Below are 17,614 nucleotides of genomic sequence, written 5' to 3' on the forward strand. Positions count from 1 at the left end.
TTACAGTTTTGCGTAAAGCCAATTTTTCCCTACTTCAAAGGAATAAAATTTATTTATCTATCATGGTAGTTGTTAAACATTGAGAACGGTTGACAACACTCTCAATCCCAATTAAGCATCATCATTAAACATAACCCAACAAAATTAATTTAGAGTAACATGTTGAGATTCACATGATAATCCAGGTACTAGATACTCAAGATGTCCATAACCGGGGACACAGCTAACCATGATTAGTTTATTACACTCTGCAGAGGTTTGCGCACTTTTCCCCACAAGACTCGATCGCCTCCGTTTGGTTTCTCGCACTACATGGTGTTTGAGAAGACGGATGGCCGAGACATAGTCTTTCAGAAGCGCTAGCACCTTACGATCGGGTAGACCGTACCACCTAAATCCCCTACATCTGCTAGTCTACCACTGTAAGAGTTCGCACAACTTAGTCAACTATGCTAGAGCCCATAATAGCTTGTGGCTGCACACGGAAGTTTCTAGTATGAATAGTCTCATGATCCCTTTGAGCCTGGGTGGCGGTCCAAAAGAAAACAGGCAAGTCCTGGAATACCCAGGTGCCTCAATCCACCCAGATGTGTGTTTAAGTTGCCACCTTAGATAAACCATTAATTAACAAACTCACATCTGTCATGGATATCACTCACCCAATCCACATCTACTAGCATAGCATGGCACAATAAGCAAATGTAGAAGTAAATCCCAAAGGTTTGATAATAAACAGGTAATAGGTACTACCTCAACTACTTCCCATCCCATAATTTAATTAGATCCTAATCATGCAATGTTTGAGGATTGATCTAATGCAATAAAACCGGGTAGTAGGAAAGGTATGATCAAAGTGTTACTTGCCTTGCTGATGATCCGCGAAACCTAGAGATTCGAAGTAACAAGCGGCGCACTCCGGGTATTCTATCATAGACAAACAAACAAGCATACAATAAGTACTTATCTAATGCACGGGTAAAACTCAAATAAGAGATCTAACCAGAAGGTTCAACTTAAGAACTCCGGTTTGCAAAAAGAATCAAATCGAACGAAGCAACGAAAGTCAAACGGCGAAAGAAAACAACTTCGTTCTACTAATCTAGATCTAGGGAAAATTTTGCAGTAACAAAAACTAGTTTAAGTTGGTTAAACGGATAGAGGGTTTCGAGACGAAACTCTAGGCGCTTGAATCGCCTGATTCCGATAAACGAGCGAAAAGTTATACTAAAACGAAAATCGGATCAGGAATCGCGATCAGAAAAATCGCGGATTTAATCCGAGAAAAAGAAAAACGACGAACGTTCGCTAGAACGAACGAACAGACGAACGCTCACTATTTAAATAAATCGAAAAAACCGATCTATTTAAAAAACCGAATCTAAAAAAACCGACGGAAAAACTGAACGGTTTTTCGAAAAAAACGGCACGGATTTTGAGGCGGCGGCGAACCTCGGCTAGCATGCGGCGGCGGCGAGGCGGCGGCGGCGGCGGCTGGGGGCTGCTCGGGCTAGGGTTAGCTCTGGCTGGGCCTCCCCCCCGGCTTAAATAGCCTAACGGGCCGGGAGTCCTAGTCGGACACGGCCCTAGGTCGGTTCGTTTTTTTTATTACGCACAGAAGAAAAAAATAAAAAGAAATACTAAATGGACTCCAAAAATTCCGAAATAAATTTTCACGGGCTTCTAAAATCAAGCCGCACAAGGTGAACATTTATTTGGGACCTAAATGCAATTTTGAAAAATGCACATTTTTCCTAAATTCAAATAAAACACCGAAAAACTCCGAAATAAAAACTTATTTGATTTTATTACTAAATCCTCAATATTTCTTTATTTTGGGAAAGTCATTTTATTCCCTCTCTCATATTTTTGTAATAGAAATAATTGATGATAAAATAAATAAAATCAAATGATCCTATTCTCAAAATTTGAGAAAACTCAAATATGAAAATAACGAAATCCCTAACTCTCTCCGTGGGTCATTGAGTTGCGTAGAATTTCTAGGATCAACCAAAATGCAAAATAAAATATGATATGCAATGATGATCTAATGTATAACATTCCAAATTGGAAATTTGGGATGTTACAAAAGAGAGCATCATGAAGAATATGACTAGAAAATTTAAGTCTACTTCCTATGCATAGGGATTTTGTGAGCAAACAACTTATGGGAGCAATAATCAACTAGCATAGGAAGGTAAAACAAGTATAACTTCAAAACTTTAAGCACATAGAGATGAAACTTGATATTATTGCAATTTCTACAAGCATATATTCCTCCCTAATAATAATTTTCAGTAGCATCATGAATGAATTCAACAATATAACCAGCACCTAAAGCATTATTTTCATGATCTACAAGCATAGAAATTTTATTACTCTTCACACAAGCAAAATTCTTCTCATTAATAGTAGTGGGAGCAAACTCAACATAGTAACTATCATGGGATTGAAAATTGAAATCAAGATGACAAGTTTCATGGTTATCATTATTCTTTAAAGCATACGTGTCATCACAATAATCATCATAGATAGGAGGCATGCTTTCATCGTAATAAATTTGCTCATCAAAACTTGGGGGGCAAAAAATATCATCTTCATCAAACATAGCTTCCCCAAGCTTGTGGCTTTGCATATCATTAGCATCATGGATATTCAAGGAATTCGTACTAACAACATTGCAATCATGCTCATCATTCAAATATTTAGTGCCAAGCATTTTATAGATTTCTTCTTCTAGCACTTGAGCACAATTATCCTTTCCATCATACTCACGAAAGATATTAAAAAGGTGAAGCGTATGAGACAAACTCAATTCCATTTTTTATAGTTTTCTTTTATAAACTAAATTAGTGATAAAACAAGAAACTAAAAGACTCGATTGCAAGATCTAAAGATATACCTTCAAGCGCTAACCTCCCCGGCAACGGCGCCAGAAAAGAGCTTGATGTCTACTACACAACCTTCTTATTGTAGACGTTGTTGGGCCTCCAAGTGCAGAGGTTTGTAGGACAGTAGCAAATTTCCCTCAAGTGGATGACCTAAGGTTTATCAATCCGTAGGAGGCGTAGGATGAAGATGGTCTCTCTCAAGCAACCCTGCAACAAAATAACAAAGAGTCTCTTGTGTCCCCAACACACCCAATACAATGGTAAATTGTATAGGTGCACTAGTTCGGCGAAGAGATGGTGATACAAGTGCAATATGGATAGTAGATAATAGTTTTGTAATCTGAAAATATAAAAACAGCAAGGTAACGAATGATAAAAGTGAGCGTAAACGGTATTGCAATGTGTGGAAATAAGGCCTAGGGTTCATACTTTCGCTAGTGTAAGTTCCCTCAACAATACTAACATAATTGGATCTCCCTCTCCCATAAATATTCCAATCTTCTTGATCAGGTCGTCATTCTTCTCCACCAATACTTCAATTTCCTCTTCATAATCTTCACGTGTAGCCTTGAGTTCTTCCTCCAGTTCCTTGATTCTAGTCTTAACCTTCTTCAGATCTATCATGCCAGTGCACATCTGGTTCTCCTGTCGTCGAATGTGCTGGTTTAACTCCTGGATAAAAGCTGCAATTGATCTATCCTTCCTGGTGCTGATCATCTCCTAGTGTTCATCTCGGCGCCCACAAATCTGGTAGATAGTATCCTTGAGATCCTTGCGGTAGACTTCTCCAATGCGTCCCATGGTGATGTGAGCTGTCATGCTCTTTCCTAGACTCCAAGTTGGGGCATCAAAAGAAAACTCTATGGGCTCATTGACTGGCATGAACGTCCTTCCTGGAACTTGAACTTGAATCATCCAGCGCTCTTCTTCAGGTAAAGTGGCGTTGTAGGTTCCTGTGAAGCTTGGTACTCCTATGTTCAGGTATCTAGTGACTTCCTTCAAGTGACGTCCAAAGGGTGTATCTTCATTCGGTTGCGCGAACTTGTTCCTTGCATCCGCCATCCTAAAGAGTAGAAAAGATCGGAAGTCAGAAGAGAAGAGAGTGAAAAGTGATCTAGGTCTTTTAGCTTAGTGGTCGTGTCCTACAGTCAGCGTGTGCTCTGATACCATCTCTATAGCGACTAGACCTCAAACAGTCTGATATCTGTGCTCCGGTGTCATCCCTGGATCAGTAATGCTGACACCACACAGTACTCGGAGGATTTATAGCAGAGTAGCAATCACACACTTATTACATCGAGTGTCTCATAAGAGAACTTATTACAATAAATATGGCTTAAGGCCATCTAATACGATAACAGCGGAAGGCTTGGAAGATAAGTGAGTCCATCAACTCCAAGGGCATCACTGAGTATAGAACCACGACCTAAAAACTCCTTAATCATCGTCTGAAAAGTCTGCAACATTAACATTGCAGCCCGAAACGGGTCAGCACATGGAATATGCTGGCAAGGTAACACATAGAGAGCAATGGATTGAAACAGCTATACTATATGCATATTTGGCTGGTGGAAAGCTCTATGGTTACAGTTTTGCGTAAAGCCAATTTTTCCCTACTTCAAAGGAATAAAATTTATTTATCTATCATGGTAGTTGTTAAACATTGAGAACGGTTGACAACACTCTCAATCCCAATTAAGCATCATCATTAAACATAACCCAACAAAATTAATTTAGAGTAACATGTTGAGATTCACATGATAATCCAGGTACTAGATACTCAAGATGTCCATAACCGGGGACACAGCTAACCATGATTAGTTTATTACACTCTGCAGAGGTTTGCGCACTTTTCCCCACAAGACTCGATCGCCTCCGTTTTGGTTTCTCGCACTACATGGTGTTTGAGAAGACGGATGACCAAGACATAGTCTTTCAGAAGCGCTAGCACCTTACGATCAGGTAGACCGTACCACCTACATCCCCTACATCTGCTAGTCTACCACTGTAAGAGTTCGCACAACTTAGTCAACTATGCTAGAGCCCATAATAGCTTGTGGCTGCACACGGAAGTTTCTAGTATGAATAGTCTCATGATCCCTTTGAGCCTGGGTGGCAGTCCAAAAGAAAACAGGCAAGTCCTGGAATACCCAGGTGCCTCAATCCACCCAGATGTGTGTTTAAGTTGCCACCTTAGATAAACCATTAATTAACAATCTCACATCTATCATGGATATCACTCACCCAATCCACGTCTACTAGCATAGCATGGCATAATAAGCAAACGTAGAAGTAACTCCCAAAGGTTTGATAATAACAGGTAATAGGTACTACCTCATCTACTTGCCCTCCCACAATTTAACTAGATCCTAATCATGCAATGTGTGAGGATTGATCTAATGCAATAAAACTGGGTAGTAGAAAAGATATGATCAAAGTGTTACTTGCCTTGCTGATGATCCGCGAAACCTAACCATTCGAAGTAACAGACGGCACACTCCGGGTATTCTATCACAAACAAACAAACAAGCATACAATAAGTACTGATCTAATGCACAGGTAAAACTCAAATAAGAGATCTAACCAGAAAGTTCATCTTAAGAACTCCGGTTGGCAAAAAGAATCAAATCGAACGAAACAACGAAAGTCAAACGGCGAAAGAAAACAACTTCATTCTAGTAATCTGGATCTAGGGCAAATTTTACAGTAGAAAAATCTTGTTTAAGTTGGTTAAATGGATAGAGGGTTTCGAGATGAATCTCTAGGCACTTGAATCACCTGATTCCGACAAACGAGCGAAAAGTTATACTAAAACGAAAATCGGATCAGGAATCGCGATCAGAAAAATCGCGCATTTAATCCGAGAAAAAGAAAAACGACGAACGCTCGCTAGAACGAACGAACGGACGAACGCTCGCTATTTAAATAAACCGGAAAAACCGATCTATTTAAAAAAACCAAATCTAAAAAACCAACGAAAACTAATTTTTTTATATAAAAACGTTGGCACGGAAGTCGAGGCAGTGGCGAACCTCGGCGGCGGCGGGCGGCGGCGGCGCGGCGGCGGGCGGTGGCTAGGGCGGCGGCTGGGCTAGGGTTTCCCCGGGTGGGCTGCCCCGGCTTAATAGCCTAACGGGCCGGGAGTCCTAGTCGGACACGGCCCTAGGTCGGTTCGTTTTTTTTAAAATATTACGAGCAGAAGAAAAATAAAAAGAAATACTAAACTGACTCAAAAAATTCCGAAATAAATTTTCCCGGGCTTCTAAAATCAAGCCTCACAAGGTGAACATTTATTTGGGACCTAAATGCAATTTTGAAAAACGCACATTTTCCTAAATTCAAATAAAACACCGAAAAACTCCGAAATAAAAACTTATTTGATTTTATTATTAAATCCTCAATATTTATTTATTTTGGGAAAGTCATTTTATTCCCTCTCTCATATTTTTTTAATAGAAATAATTGATGATAAAATAAATAAAATCAAATGATCCTATTCTCAAAATTTGAGAAAACTCAAATATGAAAATAACGAAATCCCCAACTCTCTCTGTGGGTCATTGAGTTGCGTAGAATTTCCAGGATCAACCAAAATGCAAAATAAATTGTGGTATGCAATGATGATCTAATGTATAACATTCCAAATTGGAAATTTGGGATGTACAAAAGAGAGCATCATGAAGAATATGACTAGAAAATTTAAGTCTACTTCCTATGCATAGGGATTTTGTGAGCAAACAACTTATGGGAGCAATAATCAACTAGCATAGGAAGGTAAAACAAGTATAACTTCAAAACTTTAAGCACATAGAGAGGAAACTTGATATTATTGCAATTCCTACAAGCATATATTCCTCCCTCATAATAATTTTCAGTAGCATCATGAATGAATTCAACAATATAACAGCACCTAAAGCATTCTTTTCATGATCTACAAGCATAGAAATTATTACTCTCACACAAGCAAAATTCTTCTCATTGAATAGTAGTGGGAGCAAACTCAACAAAGTAACTATCATGGGATTGAAAATTGAAATCAAGATGACAAGTTTCATTGTTATCATTATTCTTTAAAGCATACGTGTCATCACAATAATCATCATAGATAGGAGGCATGCTTTCATCATAATAAATTTGCTCATCAAAACTTGGGGGACAAAAAATATCATCTTCATCAAACATAGCTTCCCCAAGCTTGTGGCTTTGCATATCATTAGCATCATGGATATTCAAGGAATTCATACTAACAACATTGCAATCATGCTCATCATTCAAATATTTAGTGCCAAACATTTTATAGATTTCTTCTTCTAGCACTTGAGCACAATTATCCTTTCCATCATACTCACGAAAGATATTAAAAAGGTGAAGCGTATGAGACAAACTCAATTCCATTTTTTATAGTTTTCTTTTATAAACTAAACTAGTGATAAAACAAGAAACTAAAAGACTCGATTGCAAGATCTAAAGATATACCTTCAAGCGCTAACCTCCCCGGCAACGGCGCCAGAAAAGAGCTTGATGTCTACTACACAACCTTCTTCTTGTAGACGTTGTTGGGCCTCCAAGTGCAGAGGTTTGTAGGACAGTAGCAAATTTCCCTCAAGTGGATGACCTAAGGTTTATCAATCCGTAGGAGGCGTAGGATGAAGATGGTCTCTCTCAAGCAACCCTGCAACCAAATAACAAAGAGTCTCTTGTGTCCCCAACACACCCAATACAATGGTAAATTGTATAGGTGCACTAGTTCGGCGAAGAGATGGTGATACAAGTGCAATATGGATAGTAGATAATAGTTTTTGTAATCTGAAAATATAAAAACAGCAAGGTACCAAATGATAAAAGTGAGCGTAAACGGTATTGCAATGTGTGGAAATAAGGCCTAGGGTTCATACTTTCGCTAGTGTAAGTTCCCTCAACCCTAATGTCACCTAGATACTCCAATGTCACCTCAAGTATCCGTGGGTATGATTATACGATATGCATCACACAATCTCAGATTCATCTATTCAACCAACACATAGAACCTCAAACAGTGCCCCAAAGTTTCTACCGGAGAATCACGACGAAAACGTGTGCCAACCCCTATGCATAGGTTCATGGGCGGAACCCGCAAGTTGATCACCAAAACATACATCAAGTGAATCACGTGGTATCCCATTGTCACCATAGATACGCACGGCAAGACATACATCAAGTGTTCTCAAATCTTTAAAGACTCAATCCGATAAGATAACTTCAAAGGGGAAACTCAATCCATTACAAGAGAGTAGAGGGGGGAGAAAACATCATAGGATCCAAATATAATAGCAAAGCTCGCAATACATCAAGATCGTATCACCTCAAGAACACAAGAGAGAGAGATCAAACACATAGCTACTGGTACATACCCTCAACCCCGAGGGAGAACTACTCCCTCCTTGTCATGGAGAGCACCAGGATGATGAAGATGGACACCGGAGAGAGATTGCCCCTCCGGCAGGGTGCTGGAACGGGTCTAGATTGGCTTTCGGTGGCTACGGAGGCTTCTGGCGGCGGAACTCTCGATCTATTGTGCTCACGGATGTTTTTAGGGTATATGGGGATATATAGGCGGAAGGAGTACGTCAGGGGGGCCAGGAGGGGCTCGCGAGGGTGGAGGGCGCGCCCAGGGGGCGCGCGCACCCCCCTGCCTCATGATCTCCTCGCAGATCCCCGGACGTGCACTCCAAGTCTTCTGGGCTTCTTTCCTTCCAAAGATGAGTTCCGTGAAGTTTCAGGTCAATTGGACTCCGTTTGATTTTCCTTTTCTTCGAAACTCTAAAACAGGGTAAAAACAGAAACTGGCACTGGGCTCTGGGTTAATAGGTTAGTCCCAAAAATGATATAAAAGTGTATAATAAAGCCCATAAACATTCAAAACAGTAGATAATATAGCACGGAGCAATCAAAAATTATAGATACGTTGGAGACGTATCGGTCTCCGGCCCGCCCAGGACAAAAAGCCCATTTTCTGTCATGATTTTTTGTCATAGAAGTAGGAGCCCACCCCATCTATGATGATACCAGGTTTTGTCACAATTATCATCATAGAAGTGTCATATGTATGATAGAAAAAAAATCGTTCGGCCCAAAATGTCACGGATGTGTCTTTTTTGTAGTGTCAGGAAGGGTCTACCAAATATAATGGGACAAAAGCTATCTTGTGGGGAACCAAGAACAAGAAAATCAGCAGGATATTTAGTTTTCCCACACAAGACTTCAACATCTCTAACAATTCCCATTGGTGAAATAGTATATCTATTGGCAAGTTTAATTGTGACATCAATATCTTCTATCTCAGCAGGTGCAATATCATGCATAATTTCTTTGTATAAGGAATAAGGTATTGCGCTAGCACTAGCACCCATATCACATAAGCCATGATAACAATGATCTCATATTTTAACAGAAATAACAGGCATGCCTACCACCGGTCTGTTTTTATCTTTAGCACAAGGTTTAGCAATTCTAGCAGTCTCATCAAGGAAATGAATAACATGCCCATCAATATTATCAGACAAGAGATCTTTAACAATAGCAATATCAGGTTCAACTTTAATTTGCTCATGAGGTGTATAAGTTTTAATATTGCTTTTACGAACCACAGTTGAAGCTTTAGCATGATCCTTTATCCTAACATGAAAAGGTGGTTTCTCAACATAAGAAGTAGGAACAATAGGATCATTATAAGTGACAATCTTTTCTTCAACTTTAATAGGTGCAGCTACTTTTACTTCTATGGGAGGATGATATTTAAACCACTTCTCTTTGGGGAGATCAACATAAGTAGCAAAAGATTCACAGAAAGAAGCTACTATATCAGAGTCAAGTCCATATTTAGTGCTAAAATTACGAAAAATATCGGTATCCATAAAAGATTTAACACAATCAAAACTAGGTGTCATACCTGACTCCTTACCTTTGTCGAGGTCCCAATCTTCAGAGTTGCGTTTAATTCTTTCCAATAAATCCCATTTGAATTCAATAGTCTTCATCATAAAAGAGCCAGCACAAGAAGTATCAAGCATGGTGCGATTGTTATCAGAAAGCCGAGCATAAAATTTTTGAATAATCATTTCTCTTGAGAGCTCATGATTGGGGCATGAATATAACATTGATTTAAGCCTCCCCCAAGCTTGAGCGATGCTTTCTCCTTTGCGACGCCAAAAATTATATATATAATTGCGATCATGATGAACAAGATGCATAGGATAAAACTTCTGATGAAATTCCAATTTCAATCATTTGTAATTCCAAGACCACATATCATCACATAGCCTATACCATGTCGATGCATCTCCCTTCAAAGATAAAGGGAATACCTTCTTCTTAACAACATCTCCGAGTACACCTGCAAGCTTAAATAATCCACAAACTTCATCCACATATATTAGATGCTCATCAGGATGTTTTGTTCCATCTCCTAAAAAGGGATTAGCTAGCAGTTTTTCTATCATACCGGAAGGAATTTCAAAGCAAACATTTTCATTTTTAGTAGGTTCAGTAGGTTGAGGAGCAACTCTTTGCTCTACTGGTCGCGGTGAAGATACCCCGAACAAGCCCCTCAGAGGATTACTTTCCATGGTAACAAGTGACAGTAAATTTCAGCACACTATATAAATTTTTCCTTACCAAATTCCACCTACCAAAGGCGCTTCACTCCCCGGCAACGGTGCCAGAAAAGAGTCTTGATGACCCACAAGTATAGGGGATCTATCGTGGTCCTTTCGATAAGTAAGAGTGTCGAACCCAACGAGGAGCAGAAGGAAATGATAAGCGGTTTCCAGCAAGGTATTCTCTGCAAGTACTGAAACAAGTGGTAACAAATAGTTTTGTGATAGGATAATTTGTAACGAGCAACAAGTAATAAAAGTAAATAAAGTGCAGCAAGGTGGCCTAATCCTTTTTGTAGCAAAGGACAAGCCTGGGCAAACTCTTATATAGAGAAAAGTGCTCCCGAGGACACATGGGAATATCATCAAGCTAGTTTTCATCACACTCATATGATTCGCGTTCGGTACTTTGATAATTTGGTATGTGGGTGGACCAGTGCTTGGGTACTGTCCTTGCTTGGAAAAGCACCCCAGGCTTTACACTTTATGCTTCCGGCTCGTATGTTGTGTGGAATTGTGAGCGGATAACAATTTCACACAGGAAACAGCTATGACCATGATTACGCCAAGCTATTTAGGTGAGACTATAGAATACTCAAGCTTCTATCACTCTAGCAACCCATCATCTATTTATTACTTCCCAATGCCTTCCTCTAGGCCCAAATAATGGTGAAGTGTCATGTAGTCGACGTTCACATAACACCACTAGAGGAGAGACAACATACATCTCATCAAAATATCGAACGAATACCAAATTCACATGACTACTAATAGCAAGACTTCTCCCATGTCCCCGGGAACAAACGTAACTACTCACAAAGCATAAACATATTCATAATCAGAGGGGTATTAATATGCATATAGGATCTGAACATATGATCTTCCACCAAATAAACCAACTAGCATCAACTACAAGGAGTAATTAACACTACTAGCAACCTACTAGCACCAATCCCGGACTTGGAGACAAGAATTGGATACAAGAGATGAACTAGGGTTTTGAGAGGAGATGGTGCTGATGAAGATGTTGATGGAGATTGCCCTCTCCCGATGAGAGGAGCGTTGGTGATGACGATGGCGATGATTTACCCCTCCGAGAGGGAAGTTTCCCCGGCAGAACGGCTCTGCCGGAGCCCTAGATTGGTTCCGCCAAGGTTCCGCCTCGTGGCGGCGGAGTTTCGTCCGAGAAGATGGCTTCTTATTTTTTTTTCATCGAAAGACTTCATATAGCAGAATATGGCCACCGGAGGGCCACCAGGGGGCCCACAAGGTAGGGGGCGCGCCCAGGGGGTAGGGCGCACCCCCCACCCTCGTGGGCAGGGTGTGGCCCCCCTGGTGAATCTCTTCCACTAAGTATTTTTTATATATTCTGAAAACGTCTTCCGTGAAGTTTCAGGACTTTTGGAGCTGTGCAGAATAGGTCTCTAATATTTGCTCCTTTTCCAGCCCAGAATCCTAGCTGCCGGCATTCTCCCTCTTCATGTAAACCTTGTAAGATAAGAGAGAATAGGCATAAGTATTGTGACATAATGTGTAATAACAGCCCATAATGCAATAAATATTGATATAAAAGCATGATGCGGAATGGACGTATCATGCTGTGTTAGGAGATAAACATTATAATTTAGGAGCCATTGTTGCACGTAGGTTGCATCATAATAAATTTAATGGAGATTTATTTGGTGGAATTTATGCAACCCGTATAGCTAATTTTCTTGGTATAGTCATATGTGAGGATGATATTGAGTTGCCTCCTGCTTATTTGGATTATGAGGCTATGGTTCTTCATCATTTTGTTGAGAGGAACAATCTGTTCCTCCAGTACCGACTAATCTTTGACAGACGACACACCTATCACGTTGCTCTCCCTGCTTCTACTTTCTTTGACTTTCAGGCAAAAGGGAGATATTTTATAACCAGAGAGGAGGCGGAAGAGTATAAGAGGAGGGATGAGATAGCTCGCCTCCAAGCTACAGCCCACGATGCAATGACTATTGCATCTCAGTACGACCCCAACTACAACTTTGGATATCCGCCAGGACATCCGTGGCAATAGACCAACTTAGGCCAAAAGCCTAAGCTTGGGGGAGTACGTATTTCTCACCGACATTACATTCATGTTCACACACTCGTTGCTAGATGTCGGTGCTCATACTTTTTCATTGTAATATCCATGCTAGTTTATTTCTTTTTTATATGCTTTCTTCTTGTGTGTTTAATAAACCTTAAGAAAAACCAAAAAAATTATTAGTTGTAGCTTTTAGCTAGTTTTAATTTCCATGCTTGTAGTAGTAATTAAAAAGAAAACCCAAAAATATTTCTTGTTCTTCTTTTGCTTGTTGGGAGCTTTCCCGTGTAAATAGTTTTATTTCTCTTCTTTTCTTTGGGGGTCGATAGGAGAAGACCATAATTAAATTGTTAAAGTGGCTCTTATATGCATTATTGTTGATCTAACAAAAGAGTCCATATTGCCTTGTCTTCTCCTGATATTGAATGTTCGCAGATTCCAGCTTAGTCTAATGCACGTGCACTGTTATTATTATTCACATCATTCGATCATGCAAGTGAAAGGCAATTATGACGATATGTGATGGATTGATTGAGATGGGAGAAGATGGTATGAACTCGACCTCTCTTGTTTTTGTAAATATGATTAGTTCGTCGTTCCTGATTCAGTTTATTATGAATAAACATGTTTGCAATGACAATTAGAGATTATAGTTGCTTATGCCATGCTTAATAGGTAGGAGCTTATAATGGTTTACCTTGCGTGCCAACATGCTATTAAAATGGTTGTGATGTGGTATGATAGGGTGGTATCCTCTTTTGAACGATTCGAGTGGCTTGACTTGGCACATGTTCACGCATGTAGTTGAAACAAAATCAACATAGCCTCTACGATATTTATGTTCATGGTGCATTATATCCTACTCATGCTTGCATTCGGTGTTGATTAATTTTAATGCATGTTCATGACTGTTGTCGCTCTCTAGCTGGTCGCTTCCTAGTCTTTTTCTAGCCTTCACATGTACTAAGCGGGAATACTGCTTGTGCATCCAATCCCATAAACCCCAAAGTTATTCCATATGAGTCCACCATACCTACCTATATACGGTATCTACCTGCCGTTCCAAGTAAATTTGTATGTGCCAAACTCTAAACCTTCAAATAAACATTCTGTTTTGTATGCTCGAATAGCTCATGTATCAACTAGGATTGTCTGTACCTTTCATGTTAGGCGGGTTATTCTCAAGAGGAGTGGACTCCGCTCCTCACTCACGAGAAAGTGGCTGGTCACCGGGATGCCCAGTCCCATGCTTTATGCAAATCAAATCAAAAAAATTGCAAACAAAACTCCCCCGGGACTGTTGTTAGTTGGAGGCACTCGTTGTTTCGAGCAAGCCATGGATTGATGCTTGTTGGTGGAGGGGGAGTATAAACTTTACCATTCTATTTGGGAACCGCCTATAATATGTGTAGCATGGAAGATATCGCCATCTTTTGGTTGTTATGTTGACAATGAAAGTATGTCGCTCAAAATATTATTCATATCTATTTCAAAATTGAGCTCTAGCACCTCTACAAATTCCTACTTCCCTCTGCGAAGGGCCTATATATTTACCTTTATATTGAGTCATCATCCTCTTATTAAAAAGCACCAGTTGGAGAGCAGCGCTGTCATTTGCATTCATTACTGTTAGTTTACATTAAGTATGACTTGACTGGATCTCTTTTACCATGAATTGCAATGTCTAGTCAGTCCTTGATCTTTAAAGGTGCTCTGCATTTATGTTTTGCGGTCTCAGAAAGGGCTAGTGAGATACCATCTTGTTATATCATATCATGATTGTTTTGAGAAAGTGTTGTCATCCGAGATTTATTATTATTGCTCGCTAGTTGATTATGCCATTGATATGAGTAAACATGAGACCTAAATGTTATTGTGAATATGGTTAGTTCATAATCTTTGCTGAAAACTTGAATGCTGGCTTTACATATTTACAACAACAAGAGCAAACAGAGTTTGTAAAAGTTTTTCTTTATCACTTTCAGTTTGTTAACTGAATTGCTTGAGGACAAGCAAAGGTTTAAGCTTGGGGGAGTTGATACGTCTCCATCGTATCTACTTTTCCAAACACTTTTGCCCTTGTTTTGGACTCTAGCTTGCATGATTTGAATGGAACTAACCCGGACTGACGCTGTTTTCAGCAGAATTGCCATGGTGTTATTTATGTGCAGAAACAAAAGTTCTCGGAATGACCTGAAACTCCACGGAGATTATTTTTGGAAATAATAAAAAAATACTAGTAAAGAATCAAGGCCAAGGGGCCCACACCCTAGCCATGAGGGTGAGGGCGCGCCCCCTGCCTCGTGGGCCCCCTGGAGCTCCACCGACCTCAACTCCAACTCCATATATTCGTGTTCAGGGAGAAAAAAATCAGAGAGAAAGATTCATCGCATTTTACAATACGAAGCCGCCGCCAAGCCCTAAACTCTCTCGGGAGGGCTGATCTGGAGTCCGTTGGGGCTCCGGAGAGGGGAATCCGTCGCCGTCGTCATCATCAACCATCCTCCATCACCAATTTCATGATGCTCACCGCCGTGCGTGAGTAATTCCATCGTAGGCTTGCTGGACGGTGATGGGTTGGATGAGATTTATCATGTAATAGAGTTAGTTTTGTTAGGGTTTGATCCATAGTATCCACTATGTTCAGAGATTAATGTTGCTATGACTTTGCTATGCTTAATGCTTGTCACTAGGGCCCGAGTGCCATGATTTCAGATCTGAACCTATTATGTTTTCATGAATATATGTGAGTTCTTGATCCTATCTTGCAAGTCTATAGTCACCTACTATGTGTTATGATCCGGCAACCCCGAAGTGACAATAATTGGGACCACTCCCGGTGATGACCGTAGTTTGAGGAGTTCATGTATCTTACGTTCTTAAGAAGTTGATCCCCACTAATACCAATTCTCTCAACATGCACACTATCCACATCATCATGATGCCATATCAGATTTCTCAAAACATGCAGCCTCCACCTCAGCAAAAGAAAAAACCAATGAGTCGTTCAGTATCTGAGTGGGATCAATTTATATTCTGCATAGGCTCTGTAGTGCACATCCATTCCTCTTCTTCTTCTAAAACTGATGGGATGGTCTATTATTAAGAGTCGTATCCTCACCCCCACCTCGCCTCCTCCTTCCTCATCTCTTCTCAGATCTCGCGTTCTCTATGGCTCCAGGCAAAATCGATCCCCGGTCGCCCCCCTACATGGGTGGATCGGCGGCAACTGCAGGCTGGAGGCGATTGTGTTCTCTGCGGCTCCATGGTGGCTTCTGATTCAATTGATCCCCTGTCATCTTCCTTGGGCGGATTTGGCAGCAACTGCGGGCTGGGGGTCATCCTCTTCGTCTCCGCCTGGATCACGCTCGCGGGCTCGCGCCCCTCAACATAGCTGGTGCGGCCAGCTCCCAACAGGTACCACATGACCAACTTGTAGCTGACCTACGTCCCCATTCCTGCTCACAACGACAGTTACGAGTTGTTCATGTACCACGAGGGGTGGAAGAATAACGCTCAGTGGCATGCCTGTGCTTTTCATCCCCCTGCAATAGCAGAAGCTACAAGAAAGTGAAGGCTTGCTTTCTCGTTTGTTATATATGGTCATGTAACTCAAGCATTGCTACTTGCAGAGGTAAGAAATCGGACGGTGGCACCGCACAATGACACAAATGCAGAAAAAAGTGATGACGCCAATTGAATCACTGGCTTCGCCTTTAAATAACAGCCTCGACTACCATCATCCGGAGCAACTTCCCGGTGCGTGGTGAGTTCACATAGTTCTTCGGCCTTCCCTACTTCATCAATCTAACATTTTATCTGTTATTTTTTTGTCAGATTCGCCGCAAGCTACTCACAAATTTGCTACAAATAGTGAGGGCTATTTGTGTTTCATCCTGCATAGGTCTCTTCTTGCTCACCTTAAAACAAGGTTCCCATCTCTGAAATTTATTGTAATTGGATTAACACATGACATGAACCTTATATTTATTTCAGTACGTTTAGGGCAGCAATGGCACATCATTCCTACCATTCCATGCAATTCATTGGCTCGAACAAATCATCTAATACTCAGTACTACAACTTACTACTCTTTTTACATATGCCAATCATGATCACCACATAAGTTTAAAGAAAGGCTTGGATGACGTTAGGTTGGCACATACAATATATGTGAGTCAACTACTTTTTTCCTTTTTCTTCTATTCTACACAGGTTTGAGGTACTAGAATTATGCACATACAAATCAGCCACATCCGCTTGCTGCAGAGTTATTCGGTGGTATCTTGATCATTCCACACGAGACACGCCCTGCTGCCACGCTCGCTCACCTGATTCGGAGCAGCAATTTACTGCAGCTAGCACGTGTAAGCATGCCCACGCATCCATGTGAGCATCCAATGACTTCCTTCCATGCACTGTTATGCATTAACGCAAGCACACGCACAATTTCAGTTCCTTGGCGGATCCTGATAATGTGATTATTTATTGTGTAGATGCACCCTATTTTCTGACTCTCTGAGTTATGGTGGAGCTTAGCTATTATATGAGATCAAAGGGGATTCACTTCGGTGATGGATACAAAGATCATTTGCAAGAGTTGGATGTTTTATGTGTTGTTAAAGTTACAGGAGATTGAAAATCATGTCTTGGCGTTGGTGGTCATAGTCTATGGCTCTCAATTTTGTCCTCCTTCACAGGTTTAGTCTTACTAGCTTTCAGTGGTTCACTTTTGCCATTCAAAATATAACCTTCAGGTATGTTCAGAGAGCAACATTCAGTGTTTCATACACAGGGTCCGATAGATAGTGCTGCATTCCAGTCCTTGGCCGTGGAGTTTCATTCTTGCACATGTAGTTTTTTTGAGTTCATTCTTACATATGTATTGTGTTCTTAGCACCAATATTTTTCAACATCATCAAATCTTATTTTGTGGACACTTGCTACAGTATATGGTACACTGAGTTTGTCCAGTATCTTATTTTCTTCTTCTGATTTTCTATATGACAACATAGTCATCACAG

General features: G+C 40.5%; 1 protein-coding gene across 14 annotated transcripts; it reads left to right on the plus strand.

The window, feature by feature from the left end:
- The first annotated feature begins 15,653 nt into the window (after positions 1 to 15,653).
- On the plus strand, positions 15,654 to 17,566 carry LOC125524185. Of its 14 annotated transcripts, none has more exons than XR_007290613.1 (5): positions 15,654 to 16,007; positions 16,223 to 16,356; positions 16,428 to 16,763; positions 16,860 to 16,979; positions 17,087 to 17,566. XR_007290613.1 is itself a non-coding variant. In XM_048689258.1 (5 exons), the coding sequence occupies exons 2-5, from the start codon at positions 16,253 to 16,255 to the stop codon at positions 17,127 to 17,129; spliced, it is 408 nt and encodes a 135-aa protein (XP_048545215.1). In that variant the 5' UTR covers positions 15,654 to 16,007; positions 16,223 to 16,252; the 3' UTR covers positions 17,130 to 17,566. The 14 variants fall into 14 exon arrangements, 3 of the variants coding, with proteins under 3 accessions (XP_048545215.1, XP_048545217.1, XP_048545216.1); XR_007290618.1 differs by having other exon boundaries at positions 16,860 to 16,957; XR_007290615.1 differs by having other exon boundaries at positions 16,428 to 16,521; positions 16,806 to 16,979.
- Positions 17,567 to 17,614: the final 48 nt, after the last annotated feature.

Source organism: Triticum urartu, chromosome 7 (assembly GCF_003073215.2).
Source record: "Triticum urartu cultivar G1812 chromosome 7, Tu2.1, whole genome shotgun sequence".
In the NCBI taxonomy this organism is placed as follows: domain Eukaryota; kingdom Viridiplantae; phylum Streptophyta; class Magnoliopsida; order Poales; family Poaceae; genus Triticum; species Triticum urartu.

Excerpts from the sequence above, each read along its gene's own strand:
- LOC125524185 (XM_048689258.1), top strand. The coding sequence starts at position 16,253 with ATGACACAAATGCAGAAAAAAGTGATGACGCCAATTGAATCACTGGCT. Across the intron at positions 16,350-16,427 it reads TCATCCGGAGCAACTTCCCG|ATTCGCCGCAAGCTACTCAC; the intron begins GTGCGTGGTGAG and ends TTTTTTTGTCAG. Across the intron at positions 16,980-17,086 it reads AAGCATGCCCACGCATCCAT|ATGCACCCTATTTTCTGACT; the intron begins GTGAGCATCCAA and ends TTTATTGTGTAG.